This window comes from Pleuronectes platessa, chromosome 7 (genome assembly GCF_947347685.1).
Source record: "Pleuronectes platessa chromosome 7, fPlePla1.1, whole genome shotgun sequence".
Classification (NCBI taxonomy): Eukaryota; Metazoa; Chordata; class Actinopteri; order Pleuronectiformes; family Pleuronectidae; genus Pleuronectes; species Pleuronectes platessa.
In genome coordinates, this window is record NC_070632.1 from 20,625,238 (window position 1) to 20,648,208 (window position 22,971).

Genomic DNA, 22,971 nt, shown 5'->3' on the forward strand with positions numbered 1-22,971 from the left:
GTAGATAATGATAGGTGATTAGGGAGATGTCTAGACTCGTCTCATGTTACTTTTTGTGATGTAACTGACTTTAAGTCTGTGAAATTTAAACCAGGGCCTCAGACAACACTAGTAGGTGGTAGGTTATACAGGTATAATACCTGGTCTTATAACCCTTGGACAAAGGTTCTTCTAGGTTTTATATATAACACAATTTCCAAACAGAAAGCTGCTTGTTTAGATGTAGTTGTTCTGCCACAATTTACAGACGTGTATTTTGCCCCAAACTTTGGAGCATGACACCTTAACTTTAAGTGGAAAAGCTCTTTTCATGTTTTGTCACCTATTTGTCACAGTTATAGCAAAAAAAGTTGAAATGATTTGAAGAGAAATACTTAGAAATAATACGAATCGTGCTAAGTGGAAGTTTGTATTGTTTTTTAACATCAAGGTGAAACTGATAGGGAGGATCCTAATAATTAAGAGTTTCTTATGACTTTAACTGACACATTTTAAAAAGCAGTTTAAAGTAAATACATGCCTCCATTCTTTTGCAATACAAACAATAGCCACCAGGGGTCATCTTTGTGTTGATTCCCACATAACAACTTCAGCATTTCTCATTTCTGAACAACTGATCAACACTGCTGGAGATTGATCAGATTGACTGAAGAACAAAGGAGCCTTGATAAATATGAAGACGCTTCGAACACGAGAGAGTCGCAATAGTGAAAAAAACTAATGTCTGAAGACATCGAAGAAGATGTTAAGAGAGTACATGGTGAAAAGAGCTGACAATGGTGTCAGTGGAGTTAATACGTCACTTCCTGTCTCTGCCTTCTCCACCTCTCGCCTGAACAATGCAGAGGATTTGTTGCTGTTGTGAACACGTCTGTGCAAAGAACCTCTTGCTGTGCTGTGAATGTGTGAAAGGCAAACTTGGGAGTGCCAATTCTCCAGATATTGGTAATGTTTGTAAACGACGTGACTGTGTTGACTAATCTGTGTTGTTGTTACATCACACGTCACTGCAGCTGCCTCCAACATGGTCCACATGGACCCGCTGTGGTTTCTCTGATCACTTTTAGGGACTTTAAATTGTTTTTGTTTGGCCTCCAATAATCTTTTCAACTTTTAATCATTAAGCATTTTTCTTCTACTGATCGTTTGATTGCTTTTGCCTTGCCATTTCAACTTTCCATAGTTTTAACTGGTGTTGCTTTAGTCACACTTGAAATGACAACCAGATGTTGTTATGGCTGCGTGTGTGGAGTGCAAACGTGCTTACTCACAGTGCAGGTTTGATATCCATCCCCTGGAGTCTGAGCTCTGAAAAGAGAACAAGCTGCTTTGAATTTATTTCTCTGTAGCTGTTGCCCAGGCAAAACATATATAGTGTATCCAGTCTTCCACTCTTGATGTCCCAACTGCCTTATCACCCACCTGCCTGATGTCCCCAATGGTTTAGGATTCTATGGTGCCACATGCTCCCCTGGTCGAGCTTTACAAACAGAACAAAGCCTCTGGGTCTCTGATTGGATGACGGACACAAAATGCTCTGTTCTTGTTAAAACTCTAGAGAGAAATGTTAAACTATATCAAGATGTTCTCTAATAGATGTTATTACCACTTTCATAAACTTAGATACAAAACCAGAAAAGTGCATAGGGGATCTCTGAATTGAAACACATGATCGAACAGGAGATAAAGATAGCTGCTACCAAACTAAACAAAGACACAATGTTTTTGATGCGACTGTTCAATAAGAAATCAAAGGTACTACATGCTCAATGCACATAAAATAGAACAAGAATAACAAGCAATTAATATAATATGAATCATTTCAAATGTGTGTTTGTAAGAGAAGTATAACCCAAATAAAAAGGAAACTATCAATCACCATTTAATGTGTCTGGATTTCAGCAATGAATAATAACAAGAAATGTTGAAAATGATTATGTAAGTTCTGTAATTCAGTGTGACAGTGAAATTCTCCCTTAAAGCAGGTTGACACCAGCTGGACCACAATTCACTTCCTCACTGGCTCCTCTTCAGAGGCTGCTGCTCAGCTTCATCATCCAGTCTGGACACTAATGTCCCTGCAGGAAGACACAAGTCTGCCAAGTGTCTCACAAACATGACTCACATGATACACCAGAGCAATGTTGTTTAAACCCTTCAATGAAATGCTGTTCTGTAAAATGATCTACTTTTGGGTTGGGACCAGGATTAACACACATACTTGATTTATCTGTTTAAATTTGGCATGCACTTGAATATTTCCATTTTCCATTATACACTTTAACTCTATTATATCAATTTGACAACATTTACATTGAACTGATGCAATAAAGTTACAGTTAATATGTAAATGAAAAACATACGGACGCAGTTTACAGCAGAATTATTTGTTGAGCGTATGGCACTCTCTTAACAGACTTCCTGCCGCTGAATTTTTACTTTTGCCCTTGATGATCAAAGTATATTTAGTTGCTAACACTAAATATAGTGTTAGCAACTTTTTGCAAGGGATTATTTCTATAGTTATCTGTTACTGCTTCTACTCAAGTAAAATGTCTCAATACAAGAAAAACAGAGACCTTGTTGATACTGGTAAACTCCTCTACCCTAGAATGGGCCCTTTACATTTAAATACTTATAGATGCAAGATATATAGAAGTGGCCTTGTTTTTCAAAGTCGTCCAAACTAGACAAACTAAAGGGGAGGGTTGGATGGGGAGGGTGAGGTGAAGGGTATTCAGCTGCAAAATTCAAAATTCACCACTAGATATCACTACATTCTACACACTGAACCTTTAACAACGATATACATATTTTTTTAAGTGTTCCAGGACATTCTGTTCTTCCAAGATTCAGCTCGGTGTAATTTGTCAGACACGAACAGTTCATACTTTCATCCACTTTGTTCAAAGTGCTTTTCTGTGTAATATGATCTATAAAGACACCTACAGCATGAGTGCTCTTACTCTGCGAAGGAGGTCAAATGGACTAAATCTGCTGCAAAATCTGAAAAAAGCCACTCTGGTTTCACCATAAACACTCTATAGTGTCTTTGATTTATGTGTATGTCCACTAGGATCTCAACATTTTCCGCTATTGAATGAAGACTACTGAAGAAAGATTAGAGTGGGAGCTTTTAAGGGCCAGCTGCAGCAGCAGCCCTGCGGCTAGTGTTGAGAGAAAATAGGGGAAATTGACCATGAGATGTTATCAAAGGGAGGTTAATGCCGCGCCTGTGTATTTAAAACCCACTTCATTCAGGCCAGTAAACCTCAGTCACATGTCTGCTCTTTGTTTTTTCATTTTCCTTCTCCATTATCCCCCCCCTCCTCCCGTGTGTAATAATGTTTCATTTAAGAACATCAAAAGCTCCCATGTAGCTCATCTGACTCTGTCTGAAGCTGGGAGAATCACTAACGCACATGAGAAGCGGGACAAGGTTTGCTCAGCTGCTTTGAGAACGTCACCGTCTGCTTTAAGCGAAGACCCATACATCTAATGCTTAGACCAAACTAAAGAGCAGGCACCTGCTGCGATGAGATGACTGATGTGTTCCATCCATCTCATAAGAGTGTCGTCACTGTGGAGCAGTTCTTTTAGATGTACACTTACCCCACAGGGCCTGCCCACAGTGTTATTTAGGGCCATTAAGACCCATTTCCCCGCTCAGAGTCTCAGACGTTGTTGCATTAAACCGTTATTTTCTTGAATTATCTTGTCGGGGAGCAGAATAAGTGCATTCTGTATTCTTTGGACAGTGTTGGGAGCAGAGCTGGTACTTTATTACAGACTCCTGCACATAAGCTGTACGACATTAAAATGTAATGATAAAAATCGATCTAAGTATAAGAAGTTGGCTCTGTAAAGACACATTTTACCGTATTTCTGATTGTATCTCTGTGTAAAAGCTATGGGATATAACCCTGAAAGAAAATAATGTTTACGCTACATTCTTCAAATCCAATTAAAAAACATTCTTGATCCAAAGACAGAGACTTGGAAGCTTTTAAAAAGAAAAAGAATAAGCTGCAAGACAGCGAAACAGTCACGGTCATTTCGTTTCATAATTTTTAGCTATGGAAATATTTAGAAACATCTCCTCTGGTGCCCAAATTTGGGAATTAATCTGTATATGAAAGAATATGAGCAGAAGAGGTAGGAGCCCTGGGGCCAAATAAGAATAAAAACATAAGGTGTCACTTTGTTATTCCTGGTAACTCAGGTCAGTTCAGAGCAGTCACATTTTCAAAATGTTTGTATGAAGTGGAAGAAACAGTTGACAATCTGTTAATGATGATCAGATCCTGTCCCTGCTGGCCACGCTCCTCTCATCTCTCCGACCTGAGCACAATGCATGATGGTAGATATTAGTGACCATCAGTTGCATGCTATTTTTCATGATGCATTATGGGAAACTATAAGTGCACTATATAGTGTATAGAAGTTTCACAAAACATTTGGACACCACTACAAAATGACAAACTCACTATATAGGGGACTATATAGTGATTAGTGAGTGATTTCAGACACAGCCAGGCTTGATACACAAGGGAGGCTGCTGGGACAACTGAACACATGGGAAACACATGTGGAACAGGTGGAGTCTGTCAAACTGGCGGGAAAAAAGGACAAAGACAGAAGGTAAAACAAGAGAGACACACAAGGAAAGGTGTTTCAAGATAAAGAAAACAAAACTTGCATTTATAAGAAGCAAAGAACTCAAAGTGCAAACAAAGACAAATAAACAAATCTGAATATACCAAATAAGGTCCAAACACAAGCAAATACAGAGTTAATAAATAAAAAGTCAAAAAAAGTCTTCACAAAACCTCCAAAGATTTTAAGTCTCAACTAAAATATACTAAAGTAAAGTCAACTAAAGTAAACTAAACTATGTTACTGTATGTCACATGAGTACAAAAAGGCTACAAGTCTAATTCCAATGACCTTGAGTAAGAGTAACCATTTAGTTCTGAAAAGGCATCTCCTTCTTGGCTTGCAGCCATATAGAAATGTCTCCTACATAACTTTCCCCATGTCATACATGGCAGATAATCTCGCTTCACAGAGTAAACAGAAAGCTTCTAGACAGATTCCTGCTGCACAGACGTTATGTAATGATGCTGATGATGTGCTGTGGTGCCCTTTGATGTTGATTTGTTGAAGATCCGTCCGTGTGTGTGTGTGTGTGTGTGTGTGTGTGCGCGTGTGTGTGTGTGTTTGTGTGCAGCTGGTGAGAATAAAGTGTTTCTTGGTGGTCACATGACGTCGTCCCATGTGAAAGCCACTCCGCAGCCACGTGTTGATCAGCTCAGGGGAAACGGTTTCTGTGCCTGATTAAAAGCTGCCATGGATGGCTGCCTCTTCCACCGTGTGCTCACCTTGGAAGTAAAAGACAGGAATTCGGTTCTTCCTGTCTGCAGCAGGACTGATCTGTCCTTTCAGAGGTTTTGATGAAGACACGAAACACAATTTATATTCACATTCTCACATTGATGGAGGGTATTGTTTTTCTGATCCGAAGCGCTTGCAGCTGAGGTCATCAAGTATTTCAAGGCTGATTGAAATTCTTGCTCTAACTGTCTGGGATTAGTTCTGATTGGGACAAGCATATTTGAACCAATGCTCAATATTAATCTGTGTTTTTTCAACCTTCCCCTTTGTTCTGATGAGCGAGTCCCAGCGTTTCTGTGGCGTGTCGGGGATTTCAGTCCTCAGCTGAACTCCAAAAGCATGAAGTTATCTGGTACCAATTATTTGTACCTCATGCAAACTCATTTGCAGGCTATAGGATATCTAAACATCTCTGAATGGAAAGGGTATAATTTGGTAAACATTACAAAAGCCGTGCCGTGTCGTGCATTGTAAAGGCATTTGGACGCACACGTTGTGGTCAGGTTGATTTCATTTCATCGTGGCTGCTTATATTTTTGTATGTAAAGGTCCCAATCTCTTAATCCTAAAGTCAACAGAAGAAAAACACACCATAAAAGGAGATGGAAACATTTGTCTCTCCTAAATTGGCTGACATGCTTCTGATGCATTGACTAACATGTTTTAGATGTGTGTCCAAACTCATAAAGCCTTGTTTACATGTGTTTTCTTTAAAAAGGATTAGGACATGGTAATTGAATCAAATAAAATCTTTAGTTTTGTTTTTTAATCCAACCATTATGATTACAAAGAAACTATGTGAATACTCAAAAATGGTTATAATTACCATCAGGACACGTGCAGCCAAACCATGCTCGGGGGGGGGGGGGGGGGGGGTTAAAATCGAAGACTTTTGTTTGCAGGAAGGTCGTTGGCTTTGCACGCAAACAGATCCAAGATCAAATGAATCCAGTTTGGAAAAGGGCCCAAATGCTCAGGATGAGAACACGGGAGGGACAAAAACCTGGTTGCAGTTTAAAAAATATTTGTTATTTTATTGGCTGACTTTAGTGTCTGTGAAATTGAAGCTACTGCAGGATGATTTATCGGTTGTATGTGCCACATTTTGTGTGGTGGCTGAAACTGAAGGAGATGGATTGCTCGTCTGAGTCGACTCAGTATGATGTCAGGAGTATGACTGATGCTCTAATCAGCTTTTTTTTTTTTATTGCTGGCCTTCTCACGCTTTTGCTTTTACACTGTGCCTTGACTTCACTATATTGCTTCAGCCTGGTGAATTGTGACCGTTCGCTTGATAGAGTGCGTAGCTGAAGACATCAACATTTTTCCCCCATCGTATCACTGCCTTGGCTTCATGAAAACACATTGACCAATTACGACTCAATTGACTTTCCTCGAAGCAAAAACATTTTCATCACTGAGATCAGCAGGAAGTTACTAGCTCTAATTACAGAGAGGTCGACTAGCCCTCCACCACCCGAGGAAAGAAAGATCCAGTTAATTTTAAATCACCTGGATGAAAAACACATTTTATGGAAGTCTGGACTGGGGTTTAGGTTTAGGCGACAGGTGTGACTGACTGTTTATAAAGTTAATACCAGCCTTGAGTCACTGTAGACGTTTAAGACATATTAATTTTCTCACATGATTTAGACTCACCATATTTTTTTCCCATATTTGCCATTCCAAAAGTCAGTTTATTGTTTATTGTTCTCTTTTCCTGTAAGTAATGGGCCTCCATAGTTTTACTCTGTAAATGTCCATAGTTACAGTGTTACAGCTTGAACAGCACAATAGGTTCAGTCACTCATGACCTCTTAGTAACCTCGGGTGGAAGCAAGCTGAAAAGAGTGATAAAGAGGCACAAGAGAGTGAATAAAGGAGGGAAAAAAGTTGGATTAAGGGGTGAAAAATAGGAAGGGTTATATTCAGTATGTTCAGTGCAGATGTGGGAGAGAAAACAGAGACAAGAGAGGTGTGAGACAGAGTAAGAGAGAGAGAGCGCTTGGCACACAGTCAGAGCGCTTGTTTCTCCCACCTCCTCCTCTTCCTCCTCCCTCCTTCCTCTGGCTTTAAAATGTGAAACAGCCCTTTGAAGAGGAGGAGAGGGGGGCCGTCCTGCACTCCCATCCAGCCTGGACTGTAGGGAGCGCTTAGTGTTCTAACCCAGATACCAGACACAACACAGAGCCAGAGAGCCAGAGAGCCAGCTGAGGACCTGACAGAGCGCAGGCATGAACGACATCAAGCTGGCCCTGCTGGGAAGCCAGGGGGCTGGGAAATCAGGTGAGCGGCTGCAAGTGGTTCTTATTCCAAACAGCTAAAGAAAATAAATAGCTGAGGAACCCCAGATTGTACAAAGGATGCAGTTTACTTTCTTTGCCGTGCAGTCAGTGGTGTTTTCCAAATGTTATTCTTGTCTTGGAAAGTGTTTTATACAGTACAATATATATATATTTTTTTAGGCTTTTACCTATTTGTTTGATTAAAAGAAAGTGGAATTAGTAAACCTGCAGTAAATTAGCAGGATTTACAAAATGTGGGTTGAGTAAGTTTAAGATAATGTCTTCAGCGGGTTTAAAGAGGAAAGTTTTGTTTTCCTCAAATCATTTGCATTAATTCGAAATCATCTTAAATTTACAGGATACTCTTCTTTGATAGAAGGTTACAGTCATGAAACTAATTAAGATTGGTCAATAATTATTGACCAATCTTAATTAGTTTCATGAGGTTTCATACATTGTAAATGTAAATATTTTTTGTCTAATCGTTTAATCAACTTCAGAATGCAAAAAATATTTAATTTTAATAAGATAACAAATTGCTCATTGGAGAAGCTGTGATCAGAGAATGTTAGAGAACATTTGCCTTTTTATCAGCTATTCAATCATTCAACTAATTATTTAAACTCTACCTGACATTCAGATAATTTGTGTTGAACTGAAACTGAAGGTCAGATATGCTCTGTTTTCACAGTGTGTGTTAGAATAAGATAAACAGACGAGAAAACAGCTTAAGTTCAGAGTCTTACTATAAATGATTCAGACAAAACTGTGTTTGTTATGATTCAGATTCAGCTTTATTTGTCACTTCCATAATACACGTTACAGCATACAGTGAAATGCTGTTCTCCACAGATCAGGGTGCAGGTCACATCTTAAAGCAACATAAGACACATTATGTATGTGACATATAAATAAAAATAAAAACATAACAAGAGAGCAGCTGGGCAGGTTGTCATCGGGGATTTAAAGTGCTGGCGCCACATAACATAACTTATGATATATGCTTAATTTACTGAGGACAACTTGACTATTTTCACTACCAACTGATCTGGTGAATATTATTTTTGATCAACTGATTCATTTTGTGGTCCAAAAATAAATGACAATCACTTCTGAGAGGTGAAAGTGACATCTTCAAATGTATTGTTTAAAAGTTTAAATATGATATGACAGCGTGGCAGCAAAGTCTCCAACTCTGTGAAGCTGGAACACAATGTGTCATATTGTCAGTATTTTTGCCTGATTGATGAGTGAAACTATTACAGATTATTTTTCTGTCAATCACATAAACAATGAATCAACTAATCAATTCAGATTCATAATAAAGATAATGCAGAAATAAATAAATGTAACTTCCAAGTCAGAACCATGTTGATATTGCTCATACACTGGAAAACACCAGAAGTTACTATATCTTCTCCTACCACTCTCAAAGGACAGTTCTTTAGATTAACTTGGTTTTAGAGAGACATGAATCTTTTAAATGTTTTATATCTAACTGCAAATTCTAGATCTCCCCATAAAAACAAAAGTTGATTGTGACAAAGAAAAAAGGTTTGACTTATTACCACTCCATTAAGAGCATCCACTCCTTTTATTGCCTGGACATCGCAAACGGTTGAGGGTTACATTTTTCATGTAGTGACAAACTCCACCGCTTCTTTTCACTGAGCTTTGGTTTTTGTTTTTGCATAACCACTTGGAAACTATGGTTTATTGGCTTCATTAATTGAAATAATGAGCTCATTTGTGCCTCCAGAGAATCTCTTCCTCTGTTATATTCAAACTCATCTGACACAGCTGATTTCATCGTTGGAGAATGGAAAATTCGATGCATCTGTATATAAAACAAATCAGTCTGCTGTAGGAGATCTAAAATAAACTGCCTGTGGTTTTGTTTATGTTGTAGTTACATAGATCAACCCTTTAACTGACAAGTTGCAGGAAAAATGGCTCGGCACTTTGTGCGTTGTCCTGCAAACAGACAGAAGAACAAACAATGAAAACACAATCACCTGTCCTGGAACAGTATTTATTGTTCAAACAACCTCCCAGGCGTCCCCCAGCTTATTTTACAGGACCTGTGACGGTTAATGTGAGCACTCCTTCACTGTAAGTCGCTGAGGGGGTGCTGTGCGCGGTGCTGTGGCATATATCAGTGTTCAGTCACTGTGATTTAAGACTGCTCGGCTCTAACAGCTTCATAAAACAATGGGACGTCTCCATCCTCACATCCTGGCAGTGAAGCAGAGCTGTTACTGTGGTGATGCGTTGACCTCTGGGCGCTGTGTGTGCGTCATGTTTTTCTGCTCCCTGATCCTCTGCCTGTTGCTTTCAAATACATCAGTTGATCATATTAATACTAATACTAATAACAATACTACTAATAACACTAATAATAATACAAATACTACTACTATTACCACCACTACTTAAAATAATGATAATAAACTGCATTTATATAGAATCATTCCACAGTAACAAGGATCTTTATAAGTTAAAAATAACAAGTTGAAGGCAAACAATAGGAAACAATAAGAATACATAAAAAAGCAATTTGAAGATCACACAGAATTAGAGCACGGTTACCGATACAGATGAGAAGAGACTGAAAACAAGAAAAGTTTAAACGTTGTAAAATGATAAAAGTCATCAGTAATATAAATTTGTTCTCTTTTAGTGAGGGGACTTGAATGAAGTGAGACTTATGCAGAGTCTGTTGGCTCAGGCAGGTAAGGAGAGAATTGCAGTAGTCCAAAGAAGGGGGAATTAAAGTGTGAATGAGAATCTCTAAATTTCCTCTGTATAAAACCGGATGATCCAGTATGAAGGCGGCTCAAAAGGAATCCCTACTGTGTCTTTATGTGTTGTTTTACCGCGTACATGCATGGTTAATGTGTTGCGCCATATCCACATTTGAATTTCCCCAAGTTTAACCTCTGTATAATCTCTCCAGAGGGCCGGGTCCACCATCCGCCACATGCACTTCGGAGTTCAGCAAGTGGAACTCCAGCCTTTAATTGAAACTGATCGTCTGTGGGACCAAAAGTGGCCGAGACCATCGTTTGTCAGGGCAGTTGTCTGGAGGCGAAGCAGAGGGGGGGGGAAATACAACCTTTCAGTTTGCCACATATGCTCACTGAGGTTCCAGCTAAGCTATGCATTACTTTTCTGTGAGGCTACAGTTGTTGGCACCATGTTGTGTCTGTTGCTACCGCCACCTGTGAGGATTGAGAGTGTGATGATGCCATGGTTCATTTTGTGGTTTTTCTTTTCCATCATTTCCTGCAGCTGTCCTTGTGCGCTTCCTGACCCGGCGCTTCATCGGCGAATATGCCTCGGACACCAGTAAGTGTTTCCAGATTTGACTAAACGGTTCATTGATGAGTGGTGTTGTTGGACCTGGAGAACAGAGTTTATCTAAAATTCACTTGAGCATTATCGGGCTTAAATGAAAATACCCAAATTATGTGGAATATGTCCAAAAATGTCAAACTATTCCTTTTAGAGTCAGGGATACCTTCATGGCATCATTTCGAACCTCATCCAAGGACACAAATTCCAATACAAGCACTTCTCAGAGTTCTTTCATACACTGATCAAATACAAACCACAGAGATTATTTTGATTCTTGTGGAATTGCGACATGAAACAACTCTTTGTTATTATAATTATTACGATAATTGTTACTATATGTTTGACAGTTTCCATCCCCATCACAGATTCCCTGTACCATAAGAGGCTCTCCATTGATGGCAGGCAGCTGAACCTGGAAGTCTTTGACCCCTGCTCTCAGGTACAACACATCTTCAACCCATCCCATGAGGCTCGAACCCAGACAAACATTCAGATAGTTCATCACAATTAAACGTTTTCGAACTTTTTATTAGAAGAGCAGAACTGCAGTGGCTCTAAAAACGTTCCTGTTTTGAGTTCCTTGGTTTTCTCCTGAATTTGTGTTTGGGATTTTTTGTGTTGTGAGTATTTGTTCATGTTGTATTTAGGGCTGTAGTAAGTATTCGTTTGTGTTGTGAGTATATGGTCATGTTGTGAGTACTTGGTTTTGTTGTGAGTTTTGGGGTGTGTTGTGAGTATTTGTTGCGTTGTGAGAATTTAGTTGTGTTGTTGTGAGTATTTAGTTGGGTTGAATTTGGATTTGTTGTGAGTATTTCATAGTGTTAAGAGTATTTGGTTACATTGTGAGTATTGTAATGATGTGAGTATTATTATATTGTGAGTATTTAGTTAAGTTGCGTGAATTGATAGTTGTTGTGAGTATTTGCAGTGCATTTTGTATTTACCGCTCATGTTTTGTGAAACGTTTTCTCCATTTGCATGTGGTGTGTCTATTTGCACGTGTTTTGTTTTATTGTTGTGCGTTGAGCTCTCAGGGCCAGGAGTTTATACACTCCAAGTCAGGCGGTATTTCCAGAATCCATTCAGCTGTAGTGGAAACATAATAATTTCAGGATTTCACATAGCCATAATAAAACACTGGCTGGTTTTCAGCTTGCTGGAGAAGCTGCAGCACATGAATGTGACCTTGACTGAATCGTGGTCAGGTGTTTACGTTGGCCCGGCACGTGTGCGACTAAAGCAACACTTGAAGTTGTGAATCCAGAGGGTTTATGGGAGTATCCTGAGGCAACGTGCACCAGTGGTCGTTCCTTTGAAGAAAAGAGCCTTGTAACCTGCTCACTCCTCCTTGGACCAGACAAAAGACCTGAGAGGCTTTTTACTCTGGAGCTAGTATTTTATTGAAATACCCCAAGGCTCAGCAGGACAAGAGCTGATCATTGTCCCTGCCGGTGAAACTCACTGTAACAAGGAGTCAGAGTCCTGCCCTTCTGACCTGGACCGCATAAAGGAAGTATAGAGTCAATTAAGATGGAGGGATGAGTGGGTTTTTACAGTCCAGCGCAGGAATCCCTGTTTGAGGGCTCAGACATGTCTTTGAGCCTCTTGTCCTGTTTACTCCACCTCAAGGTCACCAGAAGTGTCCACAGACATTGATTTTGCTTTCACCAGGAACCATGTGGACTCTTCCTCTGTTTGCATGAACTCCACATCACCATGTAAATCTTACAGTGGTTAGTTTATAATGTCTAATTAGTCTATCACTTGTGTACATTGTCATTGCATATTTTTGTTATAATTTGATTACCGGCGCCACTGAGGTAATCGTTTTGTTTTGTCTATTTAGCAGGATTATGCAAAAAACGTATCCAGGGATTGCCATGTGACTTAGTGGAATGATGTGGTATGTGTCAGGGAAGAACTCATTACATTCTGAATCATTTCTTTCTTGAAATATGTAAAGCTAATGCAGTCTTATACAACAGGCCTGAAACAAATCCCCCTCTCATTCCCAGAGTACAGTTGCAGAGATGTGTTGATTCAGTGTTGTGGTCATTTTGAAGGCTGTAGTTTGTCGTACTCTGAACACGTTTTTCTAATATCTTGTAAAACCTGATTTACACCGATGAGTGAAGGATGATTAAGAAAAACCCCTCTGTTCAGTGTGATTCCAGAGTAAGAGAATGTGTTGTCCTTTGCAGAGCTCGGAGGCCAGGTGTATTCTGGAGGAGCCGGTGGACTGGGCAGACGGCTTTGTGGTGGTCTACAACATCAATGATCGCACTTCCTTCATCGACGCCAAGGACATCCTGCGGCAGATTCGGGAAGATAGAGTCGACCACTGCAAGGGGTCAGTAACAGCCCAGTGACTGTATGTTACTATCGGGTGATTCAAACCATTCTACTGCTTGGTCTTAGAAAGTTGAAACATTGTGGATCAGAGTGCTTTCCAGTAAGGGTGGGGATGCTCTGACACTGCAGGCGAACTTGAGCTGTGTCCCCCACTGAGGCCTGATAGTTTATACAAGGAGTTCCTCAAATTTGCCAGTGACATTGGTGCCAAATTGGGCTTAAAATGTTCAGATTTGGGTTAAAACCTTAAAAAATGCTAGAAAAGTGTTGGTCTTCATTTTCAAATTGTTTACATGTGATGATTGTCCGTTTATCTTCTTTAATTTAACAAGAAATGCAATGTATTCAAGCCCCAGACAGGAACACTGTAGACACCATAGGAAAACAGAACAATGGTATGGGTGCCCTACTTTCCCTTTAATGGGGATCCTCATGCAGTTTTGAGTTTGAGGAATGCTGGGAGTGCTGACCAGCTCAGACAAACTGATAAAGGATTCATGGAGATGAATGAGGGACTCGCAGCAAACCAGGACATAAGTGAAGGTAGTAAACAAGTAGTGTTTTAAGAGGAAGAAAGAGTATATAGCATTTATAATTAGAGAATAGCACAGAAAGGAGGCTATTAAAGCCAGTTATGGTCAATGATAAACTGAGGGAGGAGAACAGAAGAAAAATGTATTGGTCTGTTATTTTTATTGTTGAGCAGTAAAACACGGATATACATTTAAAGAAGTAAAGAATAAAAATTAAAAATAATAGTTAAATAATAGTAAATATACATTATGTGGATCTATTGCTTTTTATTTATATTTTTCCACCATTATGTGAGAAAGAATTTACTACCTAAATGTTGTAATTCAGTATTATACATATATATGTCTCTTACTTCACATTTCCTTATACGTCGACTCATTTGTCTCTGTTTCAGGGAGATGGAGGTTCCTGTGTGTCTGGTGGGTAACAAGCAGGACCTGTGCCACGCCAGGCAGGTACTTGAGGACGAGGGCCGCGGCCTGGCGCAGGAGAACCACTGTTACTTCCAGGAGGTGTCGGCGGCCGAGAGCTACCAGGACATCGCCAACCTCTTCACACAGCTCATCCGACAGGTGATGGAGCACCTGAAGTACAGAGCGGACCGGCGACGTTACAGCGGCTCCAAGTCTATGGCCAAACTCATCAACAACGTGTTTGGCAAGAGGAGGAAGTCGGTGTGATGGCTCCAGTGAAGCCTGTGGATCATCAGCTGGAAGGACGGGAAGGTTGTGTGTGTCGATCCATGATAAAGGGAACCAACCAAGGGGTTATGTACTCTGTGGGAAACCTGTCGAGTATAGACACAGTGGTTAGACCCCAACATTGTGTTCAGTAAGCAACATGGATGGTTGGTGGGAAGGTTTGGATGGCGTTGGGACTGCCACTGACAAAACTTCAAGAAAATGTATTGTACACACAAGTGTAACTTGTTATTAAGTTGGGATAAAAGAAGGGACTAATGTTGTACTGTTGTGATCAAAACAAAGAAGGTCATTACTGAATAGGGCAGTGGGCGCCAACCTGAGGGATGGGACCCTAAGATGGACTCACATGATGATTAAATGGACATACAGCAGTGAAACAAAACAAACACTTTCCTATTCATAATGTAAGAATACATCCAAAACTAGAATTTCGGGACCCAACAGTGTCCTCATACACCACATTTAAGCTCACTAGATCTTGTTTTTAGTTTTGATCTGCGCCAAATTATACACAGTCATGATTAGCAGTTCCCTAAACATATCAGATTTTTTCCAGCAAGATTCATGGATTATTACCTCGGAAATCAACAAAACTTTTGAACAACGCCAGCCAGTTAAGTGAAAAAAAAGTGAAAAAATCCTAACCCTAACCCTAACCCTTCCACCAAGTTTCTTGCCTACAATCAAACCAACCAACAAAACAACCCATGAAGATAGACGGCTGCTCTCCACTTATAATCTCTGGCTTCTTTATGTCTGTGACTTTCTCACGTTAAACCTGTAGCAAACTCTTCAGACATTTCCTCTGTTCCTCTTGAGACACATTATAAAAGCAGATGCTAATGAGCCACTGATGAGCCACAGCCCCCCCTCGCCTGTGTGCTCACAGTGTGTTATACTGCCGCATCACGCTGACTGAACATGTCGACACGTCACATTTAGACCTTGCTTTAAGCATCTCACTGCAGCTGTGTCCTGCAGCTGTGCCGACAACTGTTCAAACTGCTTTTGTCAGTTTGGGCAGCAAGATGCCCAAGTTTTATTCATGATGAGGGAAAAAGTCTTTTTTAATGCATTTCACTGAAACTTTCATGAACATTATACATATATATTTTCAAAAAAATGCACATTTTTGAAGGGCAGTCATATTTTATAGTTGATTACTATTCTTTAAGTAGAACGTCCCACGTTTTATCTCCGACGGGTTGATCCCCCCAGAACAAAGCAGTTTCATTGTTTCCCCCATAATAGTTTTTTTCTCGTAGCTTATCCTCACTCCTGTCGATGCTTAAGGGCAGAGGATGGTGCACCTTGTTAAACTCCATGAAACAAACTGTGATTTGTGAATATGAGCTATAAAATAATCTAATTTAATTTAATTTTAATTTAATTTGAGTTACCCAGACAACTGCTTGTATTCTATAAGAGAAAAGATAAATGAATCAAGGGATCAGTCACTTGACTGATAAGTGGGGCGTCTTAAATATAGTGAATCCAGGTACAGACACAGGCTAGAAATTACAGATTAAAGGATTATTTACTGAAAATGGAGATGAATATTATGGGGCTGGGGCTGAGGTTAGAGACCAGTAGAGCAAGCATGGGGGTGCCTGGTGCCATGATAGAGGCTTGCATCGCAGAGCAGGGAGATGAAAAGCACGGGGGTGATGAAGGGAGCCATGTGGGACATGATGACGGGCCAGGGGTTAGGAGTCAGATAGAAATGCTTGGGAAAGGACAAATAGCGGCATCAGGATGAAACAGAACGGTGACTCGCAATTTAAGAAAAAATAGAGTGAAGAGGAGGCTATGATGAGGCAGAGTGTTCGTTTCAGACCTGGGTATTTATCAGAAAATCAAGTGGCAACCTTTAACAGAGCTTTACCCAGAATTTTCAAACAATCAATCAGTGTATCAGTAAAATATGTATTTCCTTAATAGATGTATTGATACTGAAGGTAATTGTTGGCTTCAGCTTGCAATTTTTGTATGGATGAAGGACGACCTATGATAGTGGACATTTTACTTTAGTGCTACACATTTACAACAAGTATATGATTAGTTAAATCAAATGCAGGAATTATAAGGCTTGAATCTGCAGCTTTTGGGACCCATGGGTCAGTGGCCCTTGTGCAGCTTGTTTGTGTTGTTATCATATCTCCCTCTCTGAATGCTCACATAGCCAAAACTAAATACATAATTTACATGTATTCACCAGTGCAATGAATTATATCACCATTTAATCGTAATCATTATTTTACGTGTTTTTTTACGATTTATAAATACCCACTTTAACAAATACCAATTAAGTGCATGAACTGATTCAGTCCTGTGTTGTTCTTCTTAAATCCAGTTATGTCACCATGATGCTGTAGAGAAAGAATGTACCACACATGGTGAAAAATAACTGATTCAAACACTTATGGAGTGATTTATTGGTGAATGTTTGTTTGCAAATACTGTGAAGATATTGGTGGTCCAGAAGAAATTAAAGTGAAACATTGCCTAATGAGATGCCTGAGCTTCACTATAATAAGATGACCGTGAGAGGAGGTCTTTTTCGTGTGCAGCTGCTATAAATAGCCGGTTAGGAGGCAGGAGAAGTGAGAAATGCACAATTAATATCAGTATTTTCTTTTGTCCCCAAATCAAATAAAGGACTCTCAAGGTTTCCACTAGAGGGCAGCACAGTTTTTCAAAGATTATAATCATGTGCACTGCTTTTTGTGATTTCCAGCTCTTGGGGCTTGACCTATTAAACACAATCAATTTAATTTTTAGAGATTAATGAAAGTCATCAAATCATGGAAAGGGGGCAATGTGTAATTTCGCTTGAGAGTAAGTTACTGATTTAGATGAAATAGAAGTGAAATGAAAACCAACAGTAAAGGGATAGTTCACTGAAGAATTATTATTATTCACCACTATGCCAATGGAGGAGCTGGTGAAGTTTTTGCTTCATCAAAACACTTTTGGAGTCTCAGGGGAGAACAGTGTTGCAGCCAAATCCAATTAAAGTAAAAAGGACGTGAAACAACAACAGAAAAAACTGAAAATGTGTCCATACTGCTCCTGTGGTGTCATCCAAGGCTCCGTAAGCCTTGTCATTCAAATTCCAGTTACTTCAATTGTATTCAATATGCCTACAACGCTTTTTACTGTTGAGACTCCAAAAGTGTTTTGTGGACTCAAACACTTCACCCACCCCCTCCATCGTCATAGTGGTAAGTAGATAATGTGTACTATCCCTCCAAGAGAGATTGAATCTTTCTTGGTGATGGTGCTGGAGAGTGTTGAGAAATGCATCTCTCCTTTTTTCATCAAGATCCATGAATTATTCTCTGGGAAATCAATGAAAATTCTGCACATATCACAAAATATTAAAGAGAGTAATAATCTTGGATCTGACACCTGATTTAAATCCACTCCCCAATGTTATGGATTTTTCAGACCCATAACACCTCCTCCCACAAAGTTTCTTTGAAATGTGTTCAGTAGTTTTCATGGACTCTTACATACAAACCAATCAAACAACAAGCAAATAGACTGAACACATGACGTCCCTCTCGAAGGTAACTAGACAATCATTGGTAGGAGTTGTTTGGCCTTGGCAGAGGAATGTGCTCTGTGAGTACCACTCTACTTGTTTTTCTTTGAATGTATCACCCACTGTAAGTACTGAAAGTAATTTATATACGTTTGTGGTCGTTGAATGACAATTTGTGGCATTCCTCGGTATTCAAGAAGTGCTATTCTGTGCTGCTTCATTTCCCTCCCAGGGAAGTTGTAATCAATTTAAAAAGGGAGACCTTGGAAAGAAAGCCGTGGAACATTGTAGACAGAATGATTAAAATATTATACAAAACACATAACAATACTAAAAGCACATATGATAGTTATTATTATGTTGAAGTATTACCTGCTTCAAAAGACAACTGAGCAAACCTGGTCTAATATCGGACCCTGCCTCTGCAAAACATTTATGAATGAACATCAAGATTCAAAATTATATTTTTTTAAGGGAATTCATAATCAAGACCCTCTTATTGGATTTCTATCGAAATCTTCTGTGGGTGCTGGTTGTCATTTTGTTGAATGATGACTATTGATAGAAACTATGAAATGTGACTGAAGGCTTCAGAAGAAATCCAGTGAGGGCATGAAGTTTCTATCTCAATCAGAAATCTCTTGAAAGAATATTTTTTATTAATGTTTTCAAGAAAAAGGAGTGGGTTGATACGGGCAACAGGCCATGGGACATACAGTATGTATCTGGGTTTTACAGTCAGACATAAATAGTGTCTATTAATTGTGACTCCCTCTCCCTCTCTCTAACCCTAACCCTAACCCTCTCATCATTTGTGGGAGGGATATGTCTGCAGCATGTTCATTATTTCCGTTGTATATTTCTAATATGAAAGCTTGATTTTTCAATGAATGTATACAACTTATTCCATGGTCATGTGCCAAATCGGCATTATTGCAGCACAAACACAACAAAAAATCATCATCATCATCATCATCAAAGCAGCAGCAGCAGCAGCCGTAGCATCATCATCACAGCACAGGTGGCAAGGGTTATTTTGGCACTTGTGAAGGAGGAAAAACTTTCCTTGGTTAAACATTATACTGCATTATTGAGTACAGCAGAACATCCATTCATCTGTCCATCCATCCATATTCTTTTGAAGGTCATTGGAGCCAATCTCAGTTGACAGAACTGTGCAGTTTTATCTTGCATGTGTTTTTCTTGTTGAGCTATCCAGACTTTTTAGTCTTGAAACCTATGAGCCACGACATTTTCAGAGATGCAGTTCTTCATAAAATCTTTCACTTTTTTTTTCATGCAATTCATTTTATCAGCAGAAGCGACAGATTTAGCTTTGAACAGAAAAAATATACTAGCTGGCAGAAGCCTGGCTGAAGAGAAAAGGAAAAAGAGCTCCAGCTACAGAGACTGAGCAGGAAATCTCCAGAAGAAGACATCAGTGCCACACATTGAGTTTAACTGACAGGTTATTTCTGAGGAGAGCGGCGCATTGGCCTTTAATAACAGAGATGTCAGGAAAACTCAGATTAAATAAAACAAGGAAAATGTAAATCTGCTATGGTGAAAAATCCTCTTCATATCAACTCATCTCTCAATCCCCTACTCTCATCTTTCTGTCCCAATCGTTCCTGAGAGATGAGGAGAGCAGACTGATGGAGATGGAACCCACCAGCGTGGCCTCGTGGCTTCAGGTCACTGATCTTATTTGGCCCCTGTGCAGAGGAAGAATTGGTTTTGGCTCGACCGAGGACAACCATCCGAACCGAGGGGATTGGATGCTGCTGGGATGCGGCGAGAGCCAATCAGGAAGGCCATCGATCAGTTCCCCTTAATCTCACAGCTGGTGAGCACATCCCCATTCCAATCTAAAACTCTGCAGTTTAGTCAGACTGACAGGGGATCGGGCGGCTTCCAGAGACTTGAACCTCCACAGAAAGGGATCCTTGTCGGAGGAGGAATCTGAAACATCAGATGGTGCTCGGCCTCCCTCTCTGTGGCTACAACCACAAATTAAAAAACCGAAGCACTGGTTAAAATTGTTCAATCTACCGTGCTGTCTCCAACTGACATATTACTTAAAAATGTATTCACCAGTATATTAAGATAATATTTTGCCTCCAATTGAAATGGGCTGAAATATAGGTGTAATTATACAAACTGGAACATGTACTTTCCCTCTATAACACCAAGTTAAGTCAGTCTGAACACCAGCTTGTATTCTGGGTCGAGGGGACTGTTTTGATGGTGTACTGTGGTTATGCTGCATGAGTGCACACAGTGATTGCTTGCCGGACGTATGCATTGTACACGTACGTTTGTTTCTAAACTGAGACATTTCCACCTCCTGTGAAAAATGAGATGCATTCCTCTGAGAAAAGTGAAACCAGACAGAACACTCCTGAGTGTAGCTGAGTAAGATTTGGTGTCATTCCTTCTGGTTTAAATCTGGCCTGGCTGCACTGGCTTCCTATCCAGCAGGTATATGTTCTTTCTATTCATGTATTGTGAAAAGATTCATACGAATTGTTTGTGTGTCTTGCAGCCTCCCGTCATCCCAAATATGGTGCAGTGCTCTGAATGAGCTGCTCTGAGCTCATTCGGGAAATTTTGGTGTCTTCTTGCAGTAATGCTGCCAAAACTGTGCGGATAAGGTGAATCTGGATAAGCACTGGATTTCACAGGGAGGCTTTCTGAAGCTCTGGCTGTCAGTTGCTGAATCAGTGCATTGATTTTAACTTATCACAGTGAATAAGAAAAATTATGATTAAATAAAAACGGTCAAATTTAACGATAGAGTTGTTGAAAACCTTTTCCTGTCTTGAGAGAAGCATTTAAAAGAGCCCTTGTCTGTGGCCTCCTCCCGATGAACATGACCAATCACTTAACCAAACCACTTCAGTGTTTAACAAACTCAGACACACTCACGCACACACACAAACGCACGCACACACACACACACACACACACACACACACACACACACACACACACACACACACACACACACACACACAATAACGCCATCATATCTCCATTGACTGACATTGATTTCCTGAGACTCTAATCATAGTTAAACTGTCCTTACCTTAAACTAAACCTAAACTTTAATATTCTTCATTTTAACAAATTTTTATTTAAATTGTGGGCACTTGATTTTCTTGTCCTAACAATGAAGATAAACTAGTGTCACAAACTAGTGTCAGTTTGTGGCATCAAACTAACACTTAAACCATTTAGGCCTGTTTGTGCATATTACTGTGTAATTAGTTGTCACAGAACTTTGAGCTAATGATGTCTTTGTTATTGTTGGATGAACTTTCCAGTCTATTCAAACTGGGCTCTGTACGTCAGAATCCTGATACTGTGCAGCCTGGCTCACTGGCACTGGCAAATCTCAAAGAAAAAAAGCTCTGACTGTAATGAGTAATTCTGTTTCCAAGCTTAATGATTCAACTACTCCTCTCAGAAGAATGGACTTATATTTGTCAAAGCTGTTCAAGTTGTATTCATCATTTCAAAAGGCCCAGGCTAATTGCATTTTAACCACGTCACCCCTCTTTAGTGTAAGAAGCTGTATGTATGTGATGATGTCGTAATTTTAATCTTCAGATTTACTTGTTGGGAAATAACACAATAAGTGTCTCGTAAATTCACAACTGAGGCAGAGACACAGCCCTATTAAACTATTGAACACTCTAAGTTTCCTCTTCAAACTTTGAAAAAGGGCTCATTAGAGAATAAAATGTTCTTCTGGTACAAAACTATCTTTCAACAAAAATTCCACTGAGATCCCACATTTTAAAGCCAATGGTCAGAAAATGGTGTGGGTGTCTTTATTGGATTACAGCTGTGTTAAACTTCAGTTTCTTCTTCTTTCTTTTTGTTGTATTGCGAATCCAGAACAGCCTCTCGGTGCCTGTAAAGCCACAGCAGATGTTGAGGTAAATGATGATGACAGGAAATCATCAAAACAGACTTGTAACCCTGTTAACTGTGTTTACAGTAGATACTCTGCTCTGAAATTGTTCAGACAAACTCTTCAGAGGCATCTTTTTGATTCAGATGTAAAGTTATGAAACGACTTATCCTAAACTGAAAGCCAGAAACATTCTGCTTAATCATATATATCCTTAACTACAAAAACAACAAAACCTTACTTGATGATCCAAGCCAGTGCCATCCTTCTGCCTCACTCTCATACACAGACTCACATGTGAAAGCGGTTTGATCTGTCAGTTTGCTTGGTAAGTCTTTACATATGGAGACTGTCTCTTGATTCAAAGCAGCATTAAAACCATTTAGAGTCATAATGTAGAGTCTGATCTGTGTACATGATGCATCTGTTAAATTATACACTTAAATATTATGGAAAAACCATAAGCACATCATAAAAAGAAACCCCATAATGAATGCATAAAGTAACAACAATTGAATTTAAAGTCCATGTTGAAAAATGCATGTGTGCCTGAAACTTAACATAAATTATAAATATTATTTTCTTCTAAAATCAATCAATCATTTTTATTCATTCATCAAAATTTTAAAGACATATCAATATATTTTAAAGTTAATGTCTTCAGATTTCTTCTTATGTCTGACCGTCAATCCTATCAGGTATCATGATCAAACTAATCAATCATAATCAAACTAGTAAATAATAATCAATCAACTAGTATTAAAATTTGAATTATGTATTATAAGCTCTAGTGATATAATAGTATTAGGAGAGATGCCATGAAGTAAAGCAGCCATGGGTCAATATAAATTATACTATTGTCCTGGAGGCAAAACTGTA

General features: G+C 39.4%; 1 protein-coding gene across 1 annotated transcript; it reads left to right on the forward strand.

The window, feature by feature from the left end:
* The first annotated feature begins 7,492 nt into the window (after nucleotides 1-7,492).
* rerglb (RERG/RAS-like b) lies at nucleotides 7,493-17,138 on the forward strand. The gene is made up of 5 exons (XM_053427336.1): nucleotides 7,493-7,680; nucleotides 10,971-11,027; nucleotides 11,402-11,475; nucleotides 13,238-13,386; nucleotides 14,317-17,138. Exons 1-5 carry the CDS (start codon nucleotides 7,629-7,631, stop codon nucleotides 14,600-14,602), a joined length of 618 nt encoding a protein of 205 aa, XP_053283311.1. The 5' UTR covers nucleotides 7,493-7,628; the 3' UTR covers nucleotides 14,603-17,138.
* Nucleotides 17,139-22,971: the final 5,833 nt, after the last annotated feature.

Coding starts and splice junctions, on each gene's coding strand:
- rerglb (XM_053427336.1), top strand. CDS start 7,629: ATGAACGACATCAAGCTGGCCCTGCTGGGAAGCCAGGGGGCTGGGAAA. Junction 7,681..10,970: donor CCAGGGGGCTGGGAAATCAG/GTGAGCGGCTGC, acceptor CATTTCCTGCAG/CTGTCCTTGTGCGCTTCCTG. Junction 11,028..11,401: donor CGAATATGCCTCGGACACCA/GTAAGTGTTTCC, acceptor TCCCCATCACAG/ATTCCCTGTACCATAAGAGG.